Raw genomic sequence first — 27242 nt, 5'->3', positions numbered from 1 at the left:
GGGCCAATCACAAGCCTGAAGGTCTTCGAGCAAGTCTGCTTGCGAAAACGTCCGCTAGGGGGCTCCATCAGTGACATCACCCCTATGTAGAGAATATGCTGCCTGCTTGTCCTGGGATAATCAAAATTATGACCAACAGACTTCCCCACCAAATTTGAATTTGTGACCAATGGACTTTCCCACCTCAATTTCCTGCTGAAATCAGGTCAAATCCCAGCCAATTAGGATGGTGGACCCACTATATAAAGGCAAACTGTAGACAATAGTTCCACTTATTCAGACATGGCAAGACCTAGTCAACTGTAACAATCTCTGGAAAATGCCCTGCTTCAACTATATTCCAATTAGTGCAATTGTATATATCAATATCTTCTATTTTATTTTGGATATAGTATGACAACTTACTAGCAACACATGCAGCTAAACTGGATCCCACTATCACCAACCTACTGACAGCTTCAACTGACCTCAAGGCTTTCCGCAAAGAAATCAAGACCCTACTATTCAAGAAATTCACCCAAACGTCCTAATCCCTCCCGTTTCCCCTCTCACCCCCTCTTAGAATCATCTCATCAAAATTGCTTTAGACCTTACGCCTTCAATTGTATTCCTTTACTGGAAAAGTCCGGCTATCTTTTTTGTTGTACTAGGACCAACTTCTTTAATTGTATTTCTCTTCCTAGAAATGTCCAGCTATCTTTCTGATGTAATCCGCTTAGAACTGCAAGGTATAGGCGGAATATAAGCATGTAATGTAATAGTACATTTGAGAACACATCAGAAGGATAACATTTATTTACCAGGTTTTATATCTTGTCATGTGCAATGCAGTTATGAATCTTGTCATTTAGAAGTTAATGGCCATTATACTGTTCAATATTTTAACAGTCTTCTTCAATTCTATACTAGAAAACAGAAAATCTGTTTTCATATGACACCATATATGGAAACAAACTCTAAGTTGTTTGGAAATATACAAAAAGAAAAAAAAAACATTCTTAGCACTACCTGCTCAGTATCCAATAGTGCAGTGGTCTTCACTAAATTTTAAGCTAGATCCATTTTAGATCCAACTAAGCTGAAGGAGAGCCACCAACTTATCTTCACATATGAGGCTGTGACACTGTGTTGATCAGTGTGTGTCAACGACATCTACCCTACTAGCCTGTCTTCAAACTTTTTATTGTGTATATACTGAAGAGAGCTGGCATTTCCAAATACATTTTCTTTATCTACCTGCTTGAGCATGTGGCTTTTCCTCCTATCCACTTTCCTCTTTGTGTCATGAGCTTTGGTAGAGAAACAGAGAGTAGCAGAAAAACAGCCAGAATTATTAGAAGGGTCGCCTCAGAGGACTTCAGGAGCCATCATTGAAGAACACTATAATAGTGTGCCACAGAAGTATAGAATACAATATTTGCTCATAAAATTTCTCTATAAAAAAAAGTTAATAGAACAGTGTAGCTAACTAAGAAGGAAGACTTTATTGATGTGACATGAACACAATAACCTTACCACATTCTTTTCAGATTGGAAAGGGTGGTGCTCCTGCCCTCTTAGCTCATCTAGTTTTTTTCGATGTACTGCCAGTCTTTCCTTTTGTTTTTTCTTCATCCAGGCCTGTATTTCTTTCTTTTCATTGTCTGCTCTTGATGTAGGTCCATAAGGCTTATCCTGGACATTAATCCTAAAACCAGATTTATCATCAAACAAATATCAAGTTTTCCCTTCTGAATGCATTCATTTTCTCTAAATACTTTCATATTTATAATCTTTACAGATTTTCTTGGGAGGAGAGAAGAAAAAGCAATAAGAAAATAAAATAATATTTTGGAACAAAAGACTTCAGGACATAAATGCTCAGAAGTGAGAGAACCAGGGAAGGCCAGGCTTGTGTTCAGGGAGGTGTAGAGACCAAGAGTTGGTTTTTTGGGACCTTGGGGAAGTAGAGTGAAAATCTGGACTGGAATCTTCTGGGGAAAAAAGGGGTAGGGTGAAGGGAAAGTTGTCTCCAGAAGGGGGAGCTGGAACTATTTCAGAACCATCCAAACCTTTGGATAAATGCAGGTGGACTTGATGAGGGTTGTGCCTGAACTACCCGAGCCTGATGCCTGAAAGAAGAAAGCTTGTCTGATATTGGAAGGAAGCCATGGGAGAAAGATGGTTCTACAAGCCCTGAGTGAGGCTGGATAATGAGAATGGACAGAGTTACCAGAGGACTGCTTACAGAGGAAAGTTCAATGAGGACAGAAAGTAAAGGTACTGAGAAAAGATTCTAGCTACCTGTTTGTATTATAAGTACAGTAGAGCAGTGCTGGAGAGGGTAGTAGCCCAGCAATGTTTTGTTAGATGGGTTTCTTGGTTAATGCAGGAATGCTGGGAAGATTAAGCATCTAGCAGCGTTTTGTTAGTTTTCCCTTTTAATTATAAGCCAGGGGTGGAGGATGACATTGAAAAGCAGTGTTATGAAAAGTAGTGGTGTCATCCAGGGTGAGGAGGCATATAATTAAAAAGGAAAAAAAACCTAGTTTGCTTAGTAGATAGAGTGCTAGAGCCTGAGAGGAAAGTCAACAGGCTTCATTTGTATATTTGAATAAAGCTAAGTGGACTACCTTTTGCAAGCCTTGTTCTCCAATGAGGGAGGGAGAACAAGTGAGCAAGATAGCTGGTGCAGCTCAGGAGAAAGTCTCTTCAAGAGTCAGAAGGACTTTGATAGGAAACAGCGGACTGTAATGAACTCACACTAAATGTAAGAGTATGAGATGATAGTGACCTCTGATAAATACACCAATGCTAACAATGCCTGTCTCTGAGTTTTTTCTTAAAAGCAATGACTCTTAACAGCACATGACTGGCCAGTAATACCTGCAGGTTGCCAAGGGGAATGGTTGAGCCAAGAATGGTTGAACACTTCACCACATTAAGACTGATAGATCCAGGTGAGGTTCTGTGGTTTCTTCCTACCTTTTGAGCCCAGACCTTACCACAGTATACATTCTGATTTAGTGAGCCCACACCTTAGCACTGTACACATTCTGATTTGGAATACAGGGAGGTTGAGTGGCTTGTTCCAAATAATTCACAAACTTAGTTGAGTTATGAACAGCTTTCCTTTGCCCTTATTCTCATTGTGCCAGAAATATTTTGGAAGACCATTAATTCCAGAAGTTGATATATGCATATTTTTGAAGTGCTATACTTATAAAGTGCATTCAATCTGCAAGAAAAATCAGCTGAAATTAAAATTTATTTTCTTATTCATATCAGTTTTCTCTGAAATAAGAAACCAATTTTCCCTCATTTCTACTCATTTTAATAACTATTTCCTAATGTATTATGTTTTGTATAATATATACACTCACTCTACATCTGGACTATCTTATCTAAATGTACATAGAGCTTGCCTTGAGTTTAGCTATCCATCTGTTTATCCCAATGACTCTGTATCACCCATCCTGTCCCCATCTATTCAGTATATCTGCTCTTGGCCTCTCAGCTACATAAAAAGGTGCACTGTTGGAAAAGCATTAGCATCTTATCTGTGTTATTAATGCATGCTTATTAGGTGTTTCATTGGTATCAAGCCGACAATATATAATATCATTGTTATTTGAATGTTCACCCATGGTATTATGGTATTGCTTGCATTGCATTGACATTTATCATATTTCTGTTATATGATTGTTCTACAGTGTATATTTAATGTGTATATTTCTGATGCTGTTTTATGCTGGTCCTATTATTAGGTTTCAGTTTCCTATTTCCAAGTTTACCTCATTAATTGTATTTATGTTAATATTTGGTCATTTTACTATTGTTCTAGTGCTAAAATTATAAGTTTCATGTTAAAATGTACCTGCAATACACTGCCTTGGGTGAATCTATTCATAAATGTGGTTACTGAATCCCAATAAATAAATAATCAAGATGTTACAAAATATTAAAAAAATGGTTTAAAACTTTACTTTCGCCAGGCATACAATATTATATGCATCATATTTATATACTCACCTCCTGGTTAACCATGAATATTGAGTGCTGGTCAGCACTGAAAATTTGCTTTGCCAGCTAAGTTAGAGCCGACCCAAAAAACCCTGGATATTCAATGATCACTGAAAACAGCCCAGCATTGAATATTCAGATTGTGCATTGGCATTGGGTGAAGCAGTCTGCCCAGCGACAGCTGAAAATCGCCCAGTCACTGCTTAACTCAAGGCTACCTCTATTTCAGGAAGCAGATGAAAGCCTGCCTCTTCGCCGAAGCCTTTAATACATGTGGTGACTGATGATCCATTTACTCCACATCTGGACCAGTTTCTTATATCTAATAGAAACATAGAAACATGATAGCAGATAAAGGCCAAATGGCCCATCTAGTCTGCCCATACGCAGTAACCATTATCTCTTTCTCTCTCCGAGAGATACCACATGCCTATCCCAGGCGCTTTTGAATTCAAACACAGTCTCTGTCTCCACCACCTCTTCTGGGAGACTGTTCCATGCATCTACCACCCTTTCTGTAAAAATGTATTTCCTTAGATTACTCCGAAGCCTATCACCTCTTAACTTCATCCTATGCCCTCTCATTGCAGTTTCCTTTCAAATGAAAGAGACTCGACTCATGTGCATTTACATTATGTAGGTATTTAAATGTCTCTATCATATTTCACCTCTCCTGCCTTTCCTCCAAAGTACAGTATATAGATTGAGATCTTTAAGTCTGTCCCCTTACACCTTATGATGAAGACCACACACCATTTTAGTAGCCTTCCTCTGGATTGACTCAATCCTTTTTATTTAACTGTATATAGTATATATAATTTGGCATCAGTTTAGCCACCCATCTATTTATCCCAATTAATTTATACTACTCATCTTATCCTGTTTAGATATCTCAACTATACTGGCTTCCTATTAAGATGTTTATTTGAATTGCGCAGACATCGTGATTATCATATGTTACATGAATGTTCTTCCATGCAGCCTATTATAGTTTAATTTGTATTCTGCTGACATTCTGTTATATGATTGATTTACATGTTAAATGTTATTTCTGATCCTGCATCATATAGGTCCTATTACTAGGGTTCAATGTGCCATCTTCCAAGTTTACCTCATTGATTTTATTCATGATTTTCTCTATTGTTATGCTGTTAATAAAATTGTAAGTTTTAAGTCAAGCTGTACCTGTTGTACATCGTCTAGGGTGAATCTCTTCATAAAGATGGTTAATGAATCCCAGTAAATAAAACAGATAAAAGATGTTTAAAAATAATTAAGAAAAACCTACTACAAAAATGTTGCTACTTGTTTGTTCCTACACTCTCGGTTTCTAACTAAACTCTCATGAGACTAATCAGAGAGCAGCACACAGACTCACTCAATGAACCCATGAGAGGGTCAGATGGTTGTCATAGAGGAGATATGCACATACAGAACAGAAATAGATTGCCTTTTTTTCTTATTTATTACTAAATTCCCATCCAAATTTATATATCACTAGCACCATGAACCTATGCTATTACCTATTAAGGGGAAAGCAATATGGATATGTAGAACTGTTGTTTTGATATACCTGGTCAATCTTGGCTCACTTAAAAAAAAAGGTTTAACATGTGATTGTGAGAAGAGACTGTTTCCACTGTGGCAAATTGTAGCACAGGATAATTAAGCCCTGAAATCTATTTTATCTTGAGTTTTTCTCCTTATGGTCACAAGCATAAACGTCAATAATAATAACCAAAGAAGAAGTACTGGCATTATGACTGGTTGCAACAAAATATTTTCTATGACTAAGGGCTCCTTTTACTAAAGTACGCTAGCATTTTTAGCATGCGCTGAATTGCCGCGCACGCTAACCACACACTACATGGCAACTAATGCCAGCTCAATGCTGGCGTTAGCATCTAGCACGCATGGCAATTTAGCGTGCGTTAAAACTGTTAACGCAGCTTAGTAAAAGGAGCCCTAAATTTACAAATTCTTTTTTGGGACTGGCAAATTTTTCTGGCTCTTTTGCTCAGTCAGAACTATCCAGCATGTATTAAGCTTCAGGATTTGTATCTACAGTTTTGTATCCTTCATAAAGCATAAAGCTCAGTCATCTCAATGATAGTCCTCAGTCATAATTACAAACCAGGATATCTTCTAGAATCCCATAAGTGTGCACCTGAGTTTGGCCACTGGATGTGATTACTATTCAATACTTCAGACCCCTTTTTAGTGAATGACACGAGGACAAATTTGTCCCAGTCCCCGGGAGATCTATCTCCATCCCATCCCCGTGAGTTCTGTCCCTGTCCTATCTTTGCAAGCTCTGTCCTTATCTGCACAAACCTCGAACATTTTAAACTCATACAGTCATGTGAAAAAATCAGAACACCCCATGAAATATTCAGTTCTTTCTTAAGAAATGTTCACATATCGATGTCAAATCTTTTTTATTTATCTCTGGAAAAGAAAGTGATGTAACTGCAGCTAAACAACAAAAATTTCCTTGATTTACTCATGAAACAAAAGATAGCCACAAAAATGTGTATTCTAACTGAGGAATAAATTAGGACACCCTATATCCTAATACAGTATATTATTAAATTACATTGGTTGTTAATACAAGCAAGGGTAAATTTTAAGTTTTGTGTGACGGTCTTCAATATTTTATATGTTCAAGGACCATCGTATCTGCTGTAATTAATTTCCTTATTAGTTGGTAGATCATGACGTGCTTTATGGCAGCAGTTTTACCTTCAAGTACCCTCCCCAAAACAAATTTGGTCATTTACGCAATGGAATGCATCTTTTTTTATTATAAGGCACCTCTAATCTGTAATAATTTACCATTTCTAATTAGGTCAGAAGTTTGTTGTACGGTTTATAGGAAGCTTTTAAAAAACATTTTTATTTAAGAAATTTCTATCTTGAAATTGATTATGATTTGTGTTTATTGTTATTTTAATGAATTTGCTATTATACTATGTTTAATTGGGTCTGTTCCCAGTAGTTGAATTTATTGTCAACTGCCATGAACTCATAAGGGCTATGGTGGAATACAAATGATAATGTAATGTAATAGGAACAGATACTTATCCCTTATTCTATTAAACTGCGCTAGCAGTTTTTAGCGCGGTGAGCTGCGCTGAATGGCCTGTGCTGCTCCCGCCGCTCATAGAGTTTTTATGGGCGTTGGGAGCAGCGCAGGCCATTCAGCACGGCTCACCACGCTAAAAACTGCTAGCGTGGTGTAATAGAAGAGGCTGTTAGTCTGCCACTACATATAAATGGGCCAAATAGCTGAGAGTATAGTGGATTTTTAGGGATTCCATATAAATCCTTTTGAAAACTGATTCAATAAAAATGTAAGAGTATTATGCTGGGTCCATGAAGTCCAATATCTTTTCTGTGATCAATTGAGTAACTTGAAAGTAGATCATACTGGAAGATCCCTTTTCTATTGATCATTCCCAGATATATGAGGAGATAATCAATTATCAACAATTATATCATAGATTTACCATAGCAATTTGTCAGAAACCAGTTACTATTACAGTACCTGGAAATTTTCTTAGCCTCCGCTTCTGTTAATCCAAGCTCTGTAGCACCAATGCCACCATCTCTTACAAGGTCACTAATGATGTCAGCAACATCACTCAATCCAGTTATATTCAACTTATCACCTGAAAAACTGAATTTGAAAACAGCATTTTTGTTATCACTGCAAAATAAATTATGTATATGAATTAATAATATACAACATACTGATCTGGCTCTCTCACTCAGGCTGCATTGCTGTGCACAATAGTGCAAGAAACTTGAGATTTGCATCTCCTGTTTCATTGGGGTCCTAAAGGTCAGGTAGGTCATGGATGAAAACAGAAAGAAGAAAAAAAGACTGCTTTTGTTACTATAGAAAAACATGTTATCCAAAGGAGCAACACAGGGTAAAGACTTCTCTTCAGACCTCCAGAACTAGGGGAATATAGGTGTCATGTCATGTTTGTGGGGGAGGGGGAAAAGGGGGTCCATAACAAGGAAGGAAAAATGAGAAAAATGTAAATGCACTATTTTTTTTAGTCTACAGGAAAATAAAAGATTTAATATGATATTTTGGACAGTTCTGGGGAAGGATGAATGAAATATAGAGATCTTCATTTTATACCTATTTTCAACCACAGATTCCTGAATTTTGTCTAAAGCTGGGAATTGGTTTAAACTGATTTTTGCTCATTTATTTTCTTTAGCATGGTTGGCAATCGATGTGTTTCTGAGCAACTGAATATAGCCCCTGATTTTACCAGTCTCTTCTGTGGCTCATCAATGTACGCCTTGCAGTCTCAAATCCAGTGGTACAGTGACCCATTGGATTTTCCAGTTTTGGGCTGGATGCCGATCACCAGCCATGCTCTCACTGACCCCCCCCAACCCAACTCTTGCCTCTTTCCTCTAGATCCAGTTTCCACTCTCCAGTTGCACTGTAAATCTACTTCAAGATTTGTGCCTCTACTGAGGTCCCAACATACTCTCCCTTGCACTCAACACCACAAAGAGAGCATCTTCTGCCTTGGCTATCTTTTTCTAATGATCTCTAACTGTCTCTGCAGCAATGAAAAGCACCAAGCTCCATGGACCACTTTTGATCCTCACCTGTGCAACTTTGGGTTTTTGTCAGGTGCTAGTAACCTGAATTGGCAATTGGTTTGACCCAGTAAGGTTATTCCTATATTTGCTTCCCCGCAGAAGCACAAGATAAATGGGAGCATGCTTACTCCTTAAAACATTGGGCCCCAGCTACATTTTCTGTCTTTGAATTATGTAAGCTAGTCATGAGACAGCACAGCACCGGCAGTCAATACCGACAGGATCGGGGCATCACCCCCAATTTAGGCAAAACTTATACATCCACTTTATTTTAACCCTGTAAACAGAGTGAAAACTATGGCATATACTTTGGCTATGTAGGAAGGCAATATATGCTGGCATTATCAGTATAAGCAGGCTAAGATGATTAAGTGTGCATGCAGAAAGCTTTGTTTTTGTCAGTGAGGTATTCACCCATACAGGCCCCAGGAATTAACTTTTGCTGGTACCTGGTCCCAAAAGAGACAGAGTTATAAAAAAAAAAAAAAAAAAAAGCAAGGGGTAGGGGATATGGGAGGCTTCCAGCATGACTGCTGGTGATGGGGAAATTATGACTGGCTACTGGAGATGGAAGGGAAAACATGAGAGAGAGACTACAGCAAATGAGAGGAAAGAGTGAATGCTATGGATGAGAAATTTGAGAGAGACGACTACTAGAAATAGGAGGGGAGACTCAATGACTGCTGGGGATGATAAAGGGAATAAGAGAGACTGCTGAGAATGGGGGATTAAAAAAATGTGATTACTGGGAATGAGATCAATAAAGAGAGAGAGCAAGCAATAGGACTATGGATAGTGAGGAGGCTGAGTAGTAGCTCAGGCAATGGAAGGGATAAGAGTGAACAGTGGGGGCTGTGGGTGATGGGGAGTGCCAGTGGTACACTACTCTGATGTAACTTTCTGTTTTGGGGTCAGACAAAGCCAGCGTCAGTACACATGTGCTGACATTGACACTGGAGAAGCGGCAGGTCCCAGTGCAGGAGACCAGGTAATCTGTGGGAGCAAGGAAGGAAAGAATTACTGCATAGGAGGGAAAAAGTTGCTATACTGAGTGAGGCAAGAAAGAAAGAAACAAACCCTGGCCCTCGACAAGGAGGGAGAGAGGTGCTAGATCGGGTGAGAGTGCAAGGAGAGAGTTACTACATTGAGGGGGGCAAGGAGAGAAAGAGGCGATGCATGGAGGAAAAGAAACTTTGAACTCAGGGCAAAGAGGAAGAGAGGTGCTGCATCAGGGGAGGGTGAACAATTAGAGAAAGAGGTGTTGCATGGGGGGGGCAAGGAGAAGGAAAGAAGCACTGAAATCAGGGGAGGGGAGGTGGAGGGCGAGGCTCAGGAGGGGCATGGAGGGCGAGAGGTGCTCCACTGAGGGGAGGGAGAGCAAGGAGGGGGAGAGGTGCTGCACTGGGGGCAAGGAAGAAGTGAGATACTGAATGCGGGGAGATGGTAGGGAAGGAAAAGAGAGATCTAATGAGAGGACTGAGGTTGAGAAGGAGGAATTGGATACACAGAGGAAGGGAGAGAGATACTGAATATGAGGGGGTTAGTAGAAGGAAAAGAAAAGAGGAGACACATTGGCCTGGAGGTAAGAGAAAGGAGAGACCAAGATGGAGCTCAGGCTGGTGAGTGCTGAGAGGGTGGATTGACCTCCTTGACTTCATACCAGTTTTTGAACACTTTCCAAATTCATATCTGAGATGAGGAATGTGGATCTCTTCCTTGAGCACAATAGGATCCCAAAAACCCAGCAAGTTTGCCCTCTCAAGAGACAACTTATAAGACAAAACTGATTCATATTTTGCATTCAAAAGGGACTCTTCTGCAAGAATCATTCTGATTCTCTATCTGTAACCTACTTACTACTATTTATTTCTGTAGCACTACTTCACATAAACTATGCTGTACACCAAACAAGTAAAAGAGAGCTCCTTCTCAACAAAGCAATCTATTCAAGACAAACAGGAAAATATGAGATTACAGAATTATGTTTAAATAATTTTTATTAGTTTTCAAATAAATACCAGAAACAAACAGAAAAATACAGTGTGCAACCCAAACATGGAACAACACTCCCCTCCCTCCCTCCCAACCCATTCCCAACATAAATCTTGCATGTTGTACAAGCAAAACACAAGATCCTTGCAAAAAAACCAACCTATCAGAGATTCAAGATTCTACTTATAACATGAGATGTGAGAACACTCAAACCCTACTCTAGGCATACTGCACAGCAAAATAAAAGGAACAGAGTATGGAGTTGGCAGAGTATGGAGAAGGGTACAGATGAGTGACTTATCAGATGAATAGAGTTCCTAGGGAGGGCTGTAGGGAAAGATGAGAAGAGAGATACTGAGGTCCTCCTGAGATCCCATTATTATGATCTGCTTGGTACAGAGCAACCAAAACCACAGGCCCTGGATTAGACTCTATCCTTTGAATAGTGCAATCTACGTATCAAGGGTCATGGGGAGAAGACATATGAATACAACAGAATTAAAGAAGTCCAAACTTGTACCAATGCATCTGTCCCCACAAAACAACTGTTATTTGAGACTGAAAAACAGAAATTTCTGATCTTTGCATTATTGGCTGAAGCCATGAGAACCATAACTGGGCTTTGAAAGGTGTCCTCTGAGAAAGCTTAATCCCCTGGATTTAAAGGAACACTGCCACCATTTTGCTGACTCCTGCCACACTGGCCATGGACAAAGATCACATGGACAAAGATCACTGCCTACTTACATGAGTTCTGACATTTCTTGGACAATCTTACTGACACTTGATTCCCTCCTTTGGTGTTTGACTTATGCCATTACTGTCACATTGTTCGATAGCAGTTTGACCACTTTGTGGTTAAACAAGGGCAGGAAATCATGCAAAGCCATCGAATGGCTCATTTCCAAATGATTGACACTCCAGAATGACATGGTGACAGAATTCATCACCGTTCCCATCCCCACGGAAAACCATCCCGTGTCATTCTTTAGTGTCTATCTCAACCTCAGTCCTTCTATACCAGCATTCTTTAATGCAAGGCTTGAGGGTCAGTGGCTGTGCCCATTCATATTCTGTTTCTTCCCTCTCTCCTTAAAGAATGAAATGGGAATGGTTTCCCATGGTTATCCGTGGGGACAGGTATAGTGATGAATTCTGTCACCGTGTCATTCTCTAATTGATATCTTCAGCAATCAGAAATCTTGGGATATGCAGCCCACACAATATCCCCCCCAAGCCTATTAGATTGGCATCCATGGTCACAATGACTCACTCCATCATCTCTGGGTCCATACCTTGCTGAGGTTTGCCACTGCTCAGCCATCAGGCCAGACCATGTACCTTACCAATCTTCGCAATAGAACCAGCTTGATTGGAGAATCTCCCGAAGTTGTTTCAAGTGCACTCTCACCCACGGTACCACCTTGATGCAGCTACCATTGACCATCAGCTACCATTGACCATCAGCATGAACTTACAGTTTCTGAATTCTTGCTTGAGGAAAAATCACTTTGTCATTGCAAGTGACAAACTAAACTCCCAGATACTTTAAATTCTGAGACATCAGTACTATGCACTTGGAGAAATTGACTATCCAATCTAGATGCTGCAACAAAGCTACAACCTGTTCAGTGGCATTCTTGTTTTCCTCAAATGACTTTGCCGGAATCAACCAATCATCCAGGTATGGATGAACCAGGACTCTGCTTCCTCAGGTGTCCTGCAACTACTACCATTACCTTGGTGAAAGTTCTTGGAGCCATGGCTAGACCAAAAAGTAATGATTTGAACTGGAGTTGGTGGCCTAGAACTACAAAGCTTAAGTACTAGTATCCCTGATGAATGGGGATGTGTAGATAAACCTGTCACAAGTCAAAGGAAGTCAAGAACTCCACTTGACTAACCAATTGAGAGATCCAATTGCATAATAAGGGCTCATTTTGCTTTAGCCATATATTGTTTTATCTTGTCTAATAATGAAATTAATAATGTTTCCATGCTATGATCAAAGCAAAATCCAGATTGACATGAGTGCAACATATCAAAACAATCCAAGTATTCTACCAACTGCTCTGTCACCAGTCCCTCCATAACCTTTACAAAATAAGGGCTAAATTCCACAGGCCTATAATTTGTAACTCCATTTTTAGGCATTTTAAGATTTTTCATTATAAGTGTAAGAATAATCCCTGCATATTCTACTGGAAAAACACCTAATGAAAATAGATTTTCAATCCAATAGAATAAACTAGCTCTAAATTCCTGTGGAGCAAACTTCATCAAATAAGTAGGACAATCATCAAGAAAACAATGGGATTAAGCAAATTTGTTACATACATATCTAAACCAGTTATATTTAATTGAGCAAATGTACTCCATGACCTATTTACTGAAAAATCATCTTAAAAACAGATGTATCTAAACCATTTGATCTTTCATGAGTATGTAATTCCTCAAATAAGTTTATTACTTTTATTTGAAAATAATCTGCTAATTGTGTAGCTCTAGATGACAATTCTCTTGTCCCATCACAAATATATGAAGCGTCAGTTATTAACTGTACCAAAAAGTATACTAACATTCAAAATATCTCTATCAATAATAGACTACTACTAACTCTTAGCATTTATTATTGCAAATTTGTACTGCCTTTCTCCAGTTATGCCTATCTGTTTTGTTCTTAATCTAAATGCAGATGACACCAAAATCTGCAAAAGAATGGACACCCAGAATGATGTGAATAACATGAAGAAAGACCTAGAGAAGCTTGAAGAATGGTCTGAAATGTAGCAGCTAAAATTTAATGCGAAAAAATGCAAGGTCATGCATTTGGGCTGCAAAAACCCGAGGGAACGGTACAGTTTAGGGAGTGAAGAACTTATTACATTACATTAGTGATTTCTATTCCGCCATTACCTTGTGGTTCAAGGCGGATTACATCCAAACTAAAACAAGAATTACATTCAAAATTTGAAGGAATAGAATAAGCGATGACATAAAATTTTTAAGGTAATAAAAACGTTGGGTAAAGAGTTATCATCGGGAAGTAGAAGTCTTTAGGAAATAAGAATAGGGTGAATTATGGGGTTTTAGATAACGTTTGGTAGATAGAAGAATATTAGAGAGTACTAAGGGTATAGAGAGTGTTGGATGTTGGGTTGGGATTGGTCGTGCTGGATAGGTTTTATTTGTTTTTTGAAGAGTATGGTTTTAATATCTCTCTTGAAGGTTTTGTAGTTTGTAGTTGAAGATAACAGAGTGGTGATTTGTCTGTCCAGTTTAGCTGATTTGGAGGCTATTAGGTTGTCAAAGTTTTTTTCGTGCACGACAGAAGAGCAGGACTTGAGTGTGAATGTATGTGATGATCTTAAGGTGGCCAACGAGGTTGAAAAGGTGACGGCGAAAGCTAGAAGGATGCTAGGGTATATAGGGAGAGGTATGGCCAGTAGGAAAAGGAGGTATTGATGCTCCTGTATAAGACTCTGGTGAGACCTCATTTAGAATACTGTGTACAATTCTGGAGGCCGCACCTTCAAAAAGATATAAAAAGGATGGAGTTGGTCCAAAGGAAGGCTACTAAAATGGTGCATGGTCTTCGTCATAAGGCTTATGGGGCCGACTTAAAGATCTCAAACTTTAGAGGAAAGGCAGGAGAGGGGAGATATGATAGAGACGTGGGTACTGGTATGTAGGTGAAGAAAACCCTGGAATAAATATAGTGCGCCTAGTGATGCCTAATGTCGCTTAGGTGGTGCTAAGCACGATTCTATACAATGCGCCTAACTTTTATAGAATCACGCCTCATACCACACTATTCGGCACCGATTTTTAGGAGATCTATATAGAACTGGCCTTTAGCATTTAATGTGCATTAAGGTGTGTTAAATCCTAACACTGCTTGATACATTCCCCCTAAGTTAGGATTCCAGATTTAGGAAAATGATGACCATTCTAAATTTATGAGCATAAATTTTAGGCTTCAGCAGTTGAATTTTGAGCTACAAATTTAGATTCCTAAGTTTGGCTGAAATAGGGGACAAATTTAAGAGCCTATGACTACTGGGCCCTAAGCATTTGTTTTGATTAAACTAATTACAAATAAAGGGTCTAAGCAAGAGTCTTTCAAAGGTACTAGCTAACAAGAAAAGTTTTTTCATTCAGTTTGAAGCTGTGGTTTGAAGTACAATTTTGATATGAATTGTTATTAGCACATAAATAAGACATTCATATATTATAAAAACTTACCTCTCATTTACTCTTCCTTTGACAATGAAGTCTGTAATAAAAACAATGAGTCACTACTATGCACATCTATCATGCACCACCAAACACAGGGGCTAATATTTAGCATGGCAGTGGCTGGATAAATTTATCTAATTTAAGTTTAATCAGATATTCCGAGCAGTGGTATCTTATTTGATTTTTTTTCCCTCTCTTCCTTGCCCTACCATAAGGCTGCCAACTGGATCCAGATTCACAGGACAGGGTTCATTGAGTCCTGGGTTTATCCCAGTCCATGCTGGGCTTGTGGTCTTGCTTTTCTTAAGGAATGCAATAGGGAAATCAGAACTACGCTCCCCTGCATGCACTAGGCTAAACCCAAGACTGAATCAACCCTATCCTGAAAATCTGGATCCAGATGGCAGCCTTACCCTACCACTATAAAAGACAATAAAAACATTTACATTCTAATACATTCCTAAAAAGTCCAGTGTAGATTACAAATAAACTAGGCAAATCTAGGAAATACTATAAAAAGTATGATAAGAAACAATAAGATAACAATAGAGCACAGTTACTTACCGTTAACAGGTGTTATCCGGGGACAGCAAGAGATATTCATCCATGTCATTCATGCAGCCTGGTACGGACAGTGGAAAAAGTGTATTGCCACTTTAAGTTTTTAGAAACTTTGTAATTGCCCACGAGTGCCTTCCCGCCCGAGTACCTCAGCTCCATTAGCAAGCTAAGAAGCCAACCAGCGTAGGTGGGAATGATGCGAAAATATCTGCCTGCTGTCACCAAATAACATCTGTTGCAGTAAGTAACTGCGCTTTATCCTAGGACAAGCTCACTTGTGGGACTCCCTAGCTTAGTGCAATGGGATGGAGGGAGAGTTGGCCAATAAGAAGAAAATAAATTCTGTAATACTGTTTGGCTGAAAAGACCATCTTATCTGGAATAGGATTCTAGACAGCAGTGAATGTAAATGTGTGAAGACCAAGTAGCTGCTTTGCAAATTTCATCAATGGGAGTGGAATATAAGAAAGCCACTGATGCTGCCATTGCTTGGACCTTGTGTGTTGTAACACATCCCTCAAGCTGCAACCCAACCTGAGCATAGCAGAAGGAAATACAGGCTGCTTGCCATGTGGAAATAGCTCTCTTGGTTACAGGCTGGCCCAATCTGTTAGGATTAAAAGAGATGAACAGTTGCGGCGAAGTCCTGTATAGCTTAATCCTTTGTATGTAGTAAGCCAAGACATCATTACAGTCCAATATGTGAAGAGCTGTTTTTCCATGATGAGAATGAGGCTTTGGGTGAAATTCCATGACTACTTTTGGAAGGAATTTAGGATGGGTCCAGAGAACCACCTTGTCATGATGAAATATTGAGTACAGTGGATTGGAAATCAATGCTTGAAGCTCGCTCATTCTATGGGAAGAAGTGATAGAAATAAAGAGTGATAGAAATCACTTTCCAAGTGAGAAACTTAAGAGTGGTTCAAATATACAAGTTTGTAGGCAGACACTGGCACAGCTGCCTAAGCCATGGAGACGTTTCCTATACTTGCAGGTTGATTACACAGAATTGCCAATTGCAAAAGGGGGGTTGAGGTAACTGTTGGTTATGGTCTGCAGATATTCAGCTACTGCTCAGATCATTATAAAAAAGATGACAACCCATTTTTTTCTCAACCTGGGGTATTCCTTTAGTCATCTCCTCAGATCACGGACCAGCTTTTGTGTCATACCTTTGGGAAGGAGTGGAGAATTGGCTTGGGTGGAAGAGACAGTTGCACACTCGATATCACCCAATTAGTGCTGGCCACATGAAGAAGGTTAATTAAACAATTGAGGTTTTAACCTCTGATTGGAAAACTGACTGGATTCTGTGCCTCCCTTTCACCCTGAAGGTGTTCCACAACTCCCCACATGGGTCTAACGGCTCATGAGATTGTGACAGGGTATCCTCTAATGGTCCCGGAGATGGCTGGGATGAGCCCCTCTGATTCTGTTCTGGTGTAAGGCCTTGGACAAAGCCCTTGTGTCTTTCCTTTCCAGGTAAAGGATTATTGGAGTCCTGGAGAGATCCCTCCTGATTATACGTGTCTGCATGCAGGTGCCATGACCTCGCACAGCCTTCTCGGATACCTATCGAGGACCGTACCAGGTGCTGTTCGTTGGCCATTCTGCGGTGAAACTACAAGGTTTGCCATCCTAGGTTCATCTCTCTCACTGCAAGAAGTATACTGTACACCTCCTGTGGAGCCTGCATGGAAGTGATCAAAGTGATTGAATTTGTTGGAGACAACACTGAACTTTCTATCTGTTCTTCATCTACATCTGGTTTCACAGAAGATGATAGTGTCATTGTGCCTTATCCACCTCATATCCAATTTCTATCTTGTCCAAGACCCCGTCCTTTGATACTGCCTGGATTGATAAGGCCCATAACACCTCCTCCCAGTTACTGTTGCCATCTGTTTAGATGTCCTGTTGCAGAAATTTCTTTGGACTATCTATACCCTGCCCTGATTGGCGGAGCAACCTTCTCTCACAAAAATACAGAAGTATTTTTTGGACTGTATATTCCTGACTTTCTTGGCTGTTGGGCACTTTGTTATAGTAAGTGTCCTGCTGGTACGTGAACATTTGAAGTCAGGGTAAGATTCTGAATTTGTAAGTTCTGCTTTAAGAATGGACCAGGCAACTGGGTCATTGCTTATGCTAATACTTCTATGTTCCTCTCCTTTCCTATGACTCCAACTGCCTCTTCTTCCACTACTGCTAGTCAACTGTGGACAGTTGTTGACCATACTGTTAATACCTTTCATTAACAGGTTAAATCTTTGATCCATACTTTAATCTTTCCTCCTGTACAGTCTGCTTGCCAACTGTGACTGCCACTTACTGCTTATGAATTATCTCAGGCGTATGTGGCTCACAATTTTTCTGATATTTGGAATCTCTGTGATGAAATTTTGGAATGCCTTCCTCTGCGGGCATCGTCAGTGCATCCTGCAGCGGACACAAGTGCTTGCCTAGGGGACTAAGTCCATGGTTGCGAACGTTGATCCTGTAAATAATGCCAGGATGTTGGAGTAGTCTCACTCCGAAACTTCCGAATCTCATCTTCTCTCTCTGCATGTTTCCAGGAGGAATACTTTGTTCTTCCTTGTGTTAATCTGAATTCCCAGATACTCCAAGATCTGCGGCGGTCCCAGGTGACTTTTCTGAAAGTAGACCATACAGCCCAACTTCTGCAGTAGTTGAATCACTCTTTGAACCACTATTCTGTCTTCGGATTCCTTGGCTCTTAATAGCCAATCGTCTAGATACGGATGTAGTAGTATACCCGCTCTATGCAGGTGTGCTACAACAACAACAACCATCACACAGGAACTTGGCACTGGATGATGCCAGCTAGGAAGGACCTGCACTTGTACTGTTCACAATTCTATCTTCATTTGCTTTTCTGTGGCACAGGCTCTGTTGGGTGATATTACCCATGTCCAAATATTCAATAGACTGGAGAAATAATTTTTTCTACTAAAACTTGAGGGTCAATGTTCAAAATATCACTATGCAATAAGGGTCAAAAAATAAAAATTTAAGCAGTTATATCCTTAGGTAAATTTTGTGATGAATTTAACTGGCTAGGTTTTCAGTTTAAAATTCTCCTAAATCTATCCAGCTGAAATGTGACCAGTTATATATTAATGTTCCATTAATCTGCTTAGTTTCAACCACCTAAATTTATTCTGCTGGTGCTGAAAATCAGCACTAATTAGTACAGCTGTAAATCTGCTCTACAAATGCTTCCTCAGCTGTCCATTTTTAACAGAGTAAAATTACATGCTGTGAGTTTTAGTCATTTAAATGTAGTTGATTAGAGTGACATTTTTAACTTGCTCACTTCCAAATTTTACTAATTATACCTGTTGACAACCAACACCTATATTTTATTATTGGTAAGGAAGAGGAAGCTATATTAATTAAATGCTATTTTAAATTATTTAAAAACTCTTCAATATTAAAAGATGTTAGATGGAATGTAAAACTTGCCGTTGGACTTCATACTCACCTTTTTCAGTAATACCAACTTCTCTAGAAGATACAGGCACCACTTCCAAGTCTGGATCAACAGCTGATCCCAAATTTTCAATTGTATTTACCAGCTGCAATCAAAAAGAGGTTTCAAAATTTATTTAATTTCAAATTATAAAATTTTTCATTGGGGCAGGGGGCAATGTCTCCAAATAGGTTAGTGTTGCTCATACCATGACAGCGTAACCCATATGGTAGATGTATATTTTATAGCCTGGGAGTTTCCTCCTGTTCTGTTGTAATTCTAGTTCAAATTGGAAAGGAGAAATTAGGTCTTATCTGCTAATTTACTCTCTTTTAGTACCTGTAGACCAGCACAAATGTGTTACAGACTCCTACCAACAGATGGAGATTGAGAATCACTGAGTTTCAGATAAGCCTATAAGTCACCTGTGCAGTCCCATGAAAGTTAGTCTATGAATAGCAAAGCAGAATAACTGAAGAGAGAAAAGAAAAATTCTATAAAAATCCTACTGCAACCTCAACAGTAAAGGCCAACAAGGCATAAAGACCTTCTGCTCCTGCTGCATAGCACTGTTATGACATTCAGCGTAGTCAGGTCACCCCATCAGGGCTAGACTGAAACTACGTATAATGAACTAAACTGTATTACATTTTTTTTTCTGAAACATACAAGCAGAATTCTCAGTCAATGAACCCCTCGCAGACCAAAGTCCCCATTTGTGAGGATACAATCAGCGTAAGATGCACCAAGAAAAAAAATACAACAGGTAAATACGATCCAGGTGGGCTCTGTGCCAGTACAGAGGGACTAAAGGAAAGTAAATTAGCAGTTCAGACCTAATTTCTCCTTTCATAGTGTCGCTCTAGACCACCACAGATGGGAAGTACCAAAGCAGTGACCATCAAGGACGGGTCCCTTGAAGTTCTGCCTCCAAAACTCATGCCCCAAAAAGATGCATCTTGGTGAACTTTCACGTTTAACCTCTAATGACGTATAAATGAATGCAATGAAGACTACACTGGTGCCTTGCAGATGTTGAGTGGCAACACCAGTGAGTGCTCAACCCACGAGGCCGCTTGAGACCTGGTAGAATGAGCTTTCAAGAACAACAAATTGATCTTCCTTTGAGTAAGTAAGCTGACACAATGGTATCCTTAATCCATCTAGCAATTGTGGCCTTGGAATCCACTTTTTCCTTCTGATACTCACCAATGATCACAAAGAGATGATCCGACCAGCAAAAATGCTGAGTAACATGCAGGAATCTACAGAGGATTCGACGAACATTCAGACAATACATTCACTGCTGCTCCTCCATCCCAGAGTGATCCCCCAACACTGGCAGGAAAACCGACTGATTGACATAAAATGTCAAAACTACCTTAGGAAGAAATAAAGGCACCCACCATCCAAAGCTCCACCTTCTCTTTAAACAGCAGAATAAGCTCCCTACAAGAAAGAACCTGCAACTCAGAAATCCTGTGAGTTGAAGACAAAGCTACTAGAAAAACAGCTTTTGAAGTGAGATCCTTTATAGCCGGGCAAGGGCTTGAATGGTACAGAAACGAACACAGACAATATTAGATTAAGATCCCAAGGCAGAACGGTCAGACATGCTCTTCTAAAGAAACACATCACATCCTAATGAGCTGCCAGGGACTTACCTTTGACTAAGCCCTAAAACATGTTAAAGCTGCTACCTGCACCTTCAGCAAGGACAAGGCTAGACCTTTATTCAGACCTGCCTACAAAACTCCAGGATCTGGGGCAATAAAGCTTTTAGAGGAACAATCTTACAACTGTCACACCTGTACATAAGCAAGGAAGGTTGACTGCTTTCTAAGTTGCAAGAGTTTTGCAGGACTTGACTAGAAATGTGCCCTCTCAAGAGCCAAGATGTAAGAGAAAACTGACCTGGATGATGTTAGCTGTACCAGACCTTGAGACAGTAAATCCACTGCCTGTAGCAGACTGAGCAGTTCCTCCACTAGGAGGTGCACTGTACCATAGTCTATGAAGCCAATACAGAGCCACCAGGATCACCAGACCATCGCAGTGCTCAATCCTCTGAATTACCATGCCAATTAGTGGCCACAGTGAAAACACAAAGGAGACCCGACAACAGCCAAACCTATACTACAGCATCCAGGTTTTCAACTAGGCTGTCCCTCCTCCTGCTGAAAAACCACAGAACCTTGGCATTGCACAAAGTTGTCATCAAGTCCTTAATGAGAAGACCCCCACCTATCCACGATAAGGGTAAAGGCTGCTAGGCCCAAGCTCCACTCATCCAGATCCAGAAGAGTCCTGATAAGGTAGCTGGCCTGAACATTTTCCATGCCAGTGACATGTGCAGCTGACAGGTCTGACAGATGAAGCTCCACCCAGGAAAGTAGGAGAGCCACCTCTTGCACCACCTGTTGACTCTTCGTGTTCTCCCCCCCAATGTATTGTAAACCGCTTAGACTTACTGATAGGTGGTATATCATATTAAAAATAAACTTGAAACATGATTGACATAGGCCACTGCCATAGCACTGTCTGACAAGAAATGTACCATCTTGCTGTGGAAAAGAAAGAGAGCAACATCATTCTGGTCTCCAATACAATGATTGACCATTGAGCTTCCTCTAGAGACCAAAGGCCTTGACACATCTGACCTGCACAATCCCAGCCCAGTCTTGTTCTCTTCTCCTCCAACAGAACAACGATGCATGAGCCACCAACATAGACTGCGGTCTGCTAGACCCCCAAAGGAGAAGATGGGCCTCTAAATTTTGAGGTTGGGGGGCCATTTGGACAGAAGAACTGTCTGCATTGATCTCTTGTGAGCCCTGGCCCACTGTTCAACCTTCCAAGATGCCACCACAATGGATCGCAAAACCTGCAAATAATCCTTGGCCCGAGGAACCCGAGAACAGATGAAAGACTAAATCTGAGCATGTAATGTCTGAATTCTCACTGGAGGTAGGAACACCAAATATTAAAACACCCCCCCCCCCCAGATACTCTAGGGTAAGGCATGCTTTAAATGACTCTTGGTCAAATTGATTACTCAGCCCACAAACTGAAATACTTGTACCACTTTGGAACAGACCTTAGAGTCTCCTGGAATGACTTTGCCTGAATGAACCAATTGTTGAGATAAGGGTGAACAAAAATCCCTTCCTTCTGAAAGGACACTACCACAACTACCATTACCTTTGGAAAAGGTGTGAGGAGCCATAGCAAGATCAAAGGGGAGCGCAAAAAACTGATAATGCTGTCCCAAAATTGTGAAGCGAAGGAATCTCTGATGTGCCTATCAAAGAGGAATGTGCAGATAGGCCTCTGTCAAATCCAGGAAAGTGAGAAATTCTTTGGCCTCAACCTTCACACTAACTGAATATAAAGTCTCTATGCAAAAGGAGGACGCTTGAAGTGCCTGATTCACCCCTTTCAAGTTCAAAATGGGCAATAAGAAGTCCTCTTTTCTGGGTCCACAAAGTATATGGAATGACAATACTGGCCCCGCTTTTTGCTCTGGATTGGAACCAAGGCCTGCAGACTGACTAGCCTTCAAAGAGTGTCCCAGATGGCTCTCACCTTCCATCGGGCTCGACAGGGAGACTCTAGGAAGGCTTCCAAAAAGGGGCAAGCAAACTCTAGAAGGACATTGAACACCCACTGATCTGAGGTAACTTAAGTCCAACTCTGATAAAACATCCACAACTTTTCACCCACTGGGATCAAAGGCTGGACCCCTAAACCTTCATTGGGAAGCCCGCCGGGAGTAGAAGCCAAGAGACTGGAATCCTGGCCTCCTTGACAGGACTATGCCCTCTGAAAATATCAACTATGCTGAGGAACACTCCCTCTACCAGGATTATACATATGAGATTCCTGAAACCGAACTCTCCTAGATGAACCTACTACTACTATTACTACTATCTAATCTTCAATTTATATACCGGATCATCTCCCTAAGGAGCTCGACTCAGTTTACAATACATTAAAAAGAAGAATAAACAAACTAATAGACTATGAAATAAGAATGCTATTAGTTAAGATTAGATAGATGGCAAAGGTTAAGGAGAAAAAATACTAGATTACTTACATTAATGTTTATCAACTGAAAATCTTGGGTGACTATTGTGAAAACAGCCATGTTTTTAAACTTTTTTGGAATTGATTTAATTGACCTAACAGTCTTAGGGAGTCTGGAAGCCCATTCCAAATTCCCACCAATTTAAATGTAATAGATTTACTAAGCTTCCCTATTTCTGCCATTCTGCCTAGGTATGTCCTCTGGCAGCCATAGAACTTTGGCCTCTCCTAGGCTATTTCACCAGTTTATCCAACTCCTCCACAAACAAGAGGGAGCCTTGAAACTGAGATTTGCTAAGCTTGGACTTAGAGACCATATCCACAAATCAGCCTCATAGACCCAAAGAAAGCCTGGCTGCCACACTGAGTACCATGGATTTAGCCAAGGTATGGAGAAGGTCATACAGATCATCTGACAGGAAGGAGGAACCCATTTTAAGTTGGCATCTCCTGATCTACAAGGGCCCAATTATCTGATTCCTTGTCTAAAATTTGTTTTGCTCAGCGAAAACAGTCTCTAGCAACCAAACCTCAGCAAATAGCTGCTTGTACCACCATGGCTGCTACATCAAAACTCTACTTTAACAAAGGTTCCATTCAATGGTCCTGAGGATCCTTCAGCACTGTGCCATCATCCACTGGGATGGCATTTTTCTTAGCTACTGCAAAGACTACAGCATCAACCCTAGAAGAACATAAGGGTTCTCTGTCTTGGTCTGGGATAGTGTAAAGGTGGACCATAGGTTGGGCAAGCTGAAAAGGAGCATCTGGAGCATTCCAAAGAGTCTGTCTGACATCCTAAATGTTTTGATGAACAGGGAAAGACCTGGAAAACTTCCTGATGCACTTTAAAAGAGAGTCCACCTTACATGGAGCCTCCTAAAGAGCATCCTCAAATTTCAAGACTGAAGAAACATGAGAAATGAGCTCCCGCAGCTCTTCCCAATGAAAAATATGGACCACCGAAGAGTCCTTACCCAGCAGCAAGTCTTCCATTCAAACATTATCCCCCAGAGGTTGCTCCAGATTCAGTCATCCTCTGCCCAATCTTGGCCTTCCTCCAACTGTAGGGAGTCACACCCCAGGAGATCATCCACCCTCTTACACCTGCTGCCTTTTAGAAGGAGGGGAAGGAGAGTGGGCCCCCTGTATTGTCCTGTGCTGTGGCTGCATAGCTTAACTGCCACTGTTACGCAGACAGAAGGCCCTATACATAACCAATACAAAATCTGGGTGAAAATCCACCTCAGAAGAATGAGGGAGCAAAGAGGAATCCTGTCAAGGACCAGAGGAACACAGCCTCAATATAAAAGGGATTACAAACCTTATATACTTAAACCTTTTTCAATTGCAAAATCTCTCACATGATCCTCAGCGAGGCCACCTCCCCACTCAATAAATCTTCATAGTAGGTGGCTTTACACCTCCTCTCGTCATCGGATCCTTATATTTTCTTAATTTTCTTAAACTTTTTTTGTGCTTGTATTCTTTATAATTTTTTAATATAATTTAATGTTTAAATACTTAAATAGTTCATAAATAGTGGCTAAAATAAATTTACTTAGCTTTAGATCAGCTCAATTTCTGGTCTCAGTTCATAGAACGGGGGGATAACCGACATGTTTCACTCATGTGTTCTGATACGGTACAGGGAGAGATAACCTTGAAAAAACCGTATCAGAACACATGGGCTCCAGCAGCACTGCAAGGAGCAGGTTGCTTGACTTTGTGTTTTTTTTAACCTGACAGGCTTATAGCCCACTCCCCACACAGGTGCCCCTCTCTCTCCTTCCAATCTCTTCTTCTGCTGTTTGTCTCTCCCCTCCCATCCAGCACTATCCTACTCAATGCTTTTTTCTCCTGCACTTTTCTCCTTTCCATAATGCTTCTCCAGCTCCCTCCCTTCATCCATGCTGTTTCTCCAGCTCCTCTCCCTCACTCCCCCTATGCTATTTCGCTAGCCTCCCTCCCTCCATGCTGCTTCTCTAGCCCCTCTGACTCCCTACCTCTCTATGCTGTTTCTTCAGCCCTCTCCCTCCATGCTGTTTCTCCACCCCCTTCCTCCCTCCATGCTGTTACTCCAGCCCCCCTCCCTCTATGCTGTTACTACAGTCCCCCTCCCTCCTCCGACCTCCGATGCTGCTTCCCCTTATGATCTATCTCCCGATTCTCTCTCCTACCTCCTCCCTGGCTGACCACAGTAATTTAATCTTTGGGCAGCTGGTGGCAGCAGCAACAAGGTGAGTCTACTGCCAGCCTGACCCGGAAGCTGCCTCTTTTCAAGTCCCACCTATGTAGGAACTGTAAAGTGTAGAGAGGCAGCTTCTGGAGGACCAAGATGGCATCGAGGACAGACGAGTGAGCTGAGCTCCCTCTTGATGAAAGTATGCTGTGGCGCAGAGTCTTACCTCAAGGGTTTCTTGCCCATGGGGAAGCAGAAAGGAAGTTCTTGGCCTGGTCCTCCGGGACTTTGAAGTGTCTGATCCAAACAACTATTTTAGGGGAAGTGTTGCGTCACCTGAAAGAAATACCGCTGGCTTTGGGAGGAACGTCGGATTTAGTGATGGACCTTAGTCATGATTGGGCTTTGCTGAGCCCAGATCAGCGACAGGCTCCCCTTCAACAAGGAATGATGAGCCCAGCAGGAATGGAGGTCAATATGCCCTCCCAAGAGGAAGGGATAATGCCTAGCCCTGGAGGAGCAGTGGAGGAGTATCCCGTCGCAATCCTGAAAATGGCATCCTGCATGGAGGCTAAAGAAAAATCTAGGAACATACAATTTGGAGAGATGGTGAAACTTGCCATTATCAATATGGATGTGTTGTGGAAGGCTATTGAAGTCATGGATTCCAACCTAAAAAAGGCAGTGACTATCGGCCTCTTTTACAAAGCTGCGCGGCAACAGCCCTGAAGCCCTTTAAATCTCTATGGGCTTTGGGGCCGTTAGCGTGGCTTTGTAAAAGAGGCCATCTGTTAAGGAACAATTGTGGCACTATCAATTCCTTAGTGACTATTCAAAGTGAAACACTGTGAGAACACGGTGAGAGAATTAAAAGGCATGAAGAACAGTTTAATTAAAGTAAGGCTTTAGAAACTGAAATTATTAAAGAAAGGTGTTATATCCAGAAAAAGTTAGAATTAATCAAAAATAAACAGAGGAAAAACAATTTGAGAATGCTAAATTTCCCAAAATCTCCAAATGTGTCGAAATGGTATGGAGATATTTGCATGAGATATTGTTAATTCCAACACAGAGTTTACCACCAATCTTGCAAGCTCAATATCTCACTATTAAGAACAAACCTGAGTTCTATTCCTACTGGCATAGTTGGAAAAGTTGGTGGAGAGATGAATCTAGCAAATTTTCTGGAAAATTCTTTGGATTACTGAGAGAACTACTCTTATAGTGACATTTGCCTTGGAATATAATAGAGATTTAATTTTTTGGACTTATTTCAGACATATTAGTGAGCAATTTCTTGGTTCATCAATTTGTTTGTTTTCTGATATATCTCAAGTGAAACAAAGAAGGAAGGACTTCTTGGCTTATTAGCCTAGACTCCGTACTTTGGGAGCATCTTTTATATTAAAATTTCCTGCAAAATGTTGTGTTTTGCTTGGTAGTATAAATTTCCTCTTTTTTTAAACCTAAGCAATTGCTGGATTTTATAGTGGCTAAGGAAGAGGGTAGAGTAATGATTAGATCGATAGCCTTTCCTACAGATTAACACAAACCGGCTGCCGGCTTTGTACCTCCAATACTGTCTTCTTTAATATAATTTTTCTCTGTACTACTTTTTTGTTTTCTTGGTCCTTAAAATATTGTGGACTAAATAATGAAATTTTCTTACAATATAATGATTTCTTTTTCAACGTAAAAGTTTTTGGGTGTAACTATGTATTGTACATAGAAACATAGAAATAGACGGCAGATAAGGGCCATGGCCCATCAAGTCTGCCCACCCTAATGACCCTCCCCTACCTTTGCCTAGTGAATAGAGCCCACGTGTCGATCCCATTTGGCCTTAAAATCAGGCATGCTGCTGGCCTCAATCACCTGCAGTGGAAGACTATTCCAGCGATCAACCACCCTTTCAGTGAATAAGAATTTCCTGGTGTCACCTCGTAGTTTCCCGCCTCTGATTTTCCAGGGATGCCCTCTTGTTGCCGTGGGTCCCTTGAAAAAGAAGATATCTTCTTCCGCTTCGATGCGGCCCTTGAGATACTTGAACGT

The 27242-nt window shown here is 40.7% G+C and overlaps 1 protein-coding gene across 5 annotated transcripts in view; it reads right to left on the bottom strand.

Moving 5' to 3' along the window:
- Nucleotides 1-27242, bottom strand: part of CPLANE1 (ciliogenesis and planar polarity effector 1) — a 372488-nt gene that overhangs the window by 60119 nt on the left and 285127 nt on the right. For all 5 annotated transcript variants that reach the window (XM_033932742.1, XM_033932734.1, XM_033932750.1 and 2 more), the window contains 4 exons: nucleotides 18935-19028; nucleotides 14872-14902; nucleotides 7550-7681; nucleotides 1516-1687 (listed from right to left, as the gene is read on the bottom strand). In XM_033932742.1, coding sequence (XP_033788633.1) covers nucleotides 1516-1687; nucleotides 7550-7681; nucleotides 14872-14902; nucleotides 18935-19028 — 429 coding nt within the window. The remainder of the gene's footprint in view (nucleotides 1-1515; nucleotides 1688-7549; nucleotides 7682-14871; nucleotides 14903-18934; nucleotides 19029-27242) is intronic.

The sequence above is a fragment of the Geotrypetes seraphini genome, chromosome 1 (assembly GCF_902459505.1).
Source record: "Geotrypetes seraphini chromosome 1, aGeoSer1.1, whole genome shotgun sequence".
Lineage (NCBI taxonomy): Eukaryota > Metazoa > Chordata > Amphibia > Gymnophiona > Dermophiidae > Geotrypetes > Geotrypetes seraphini.
This window is presented reverse-complemented; position numbering and strand designations above follow the sequence as displayed.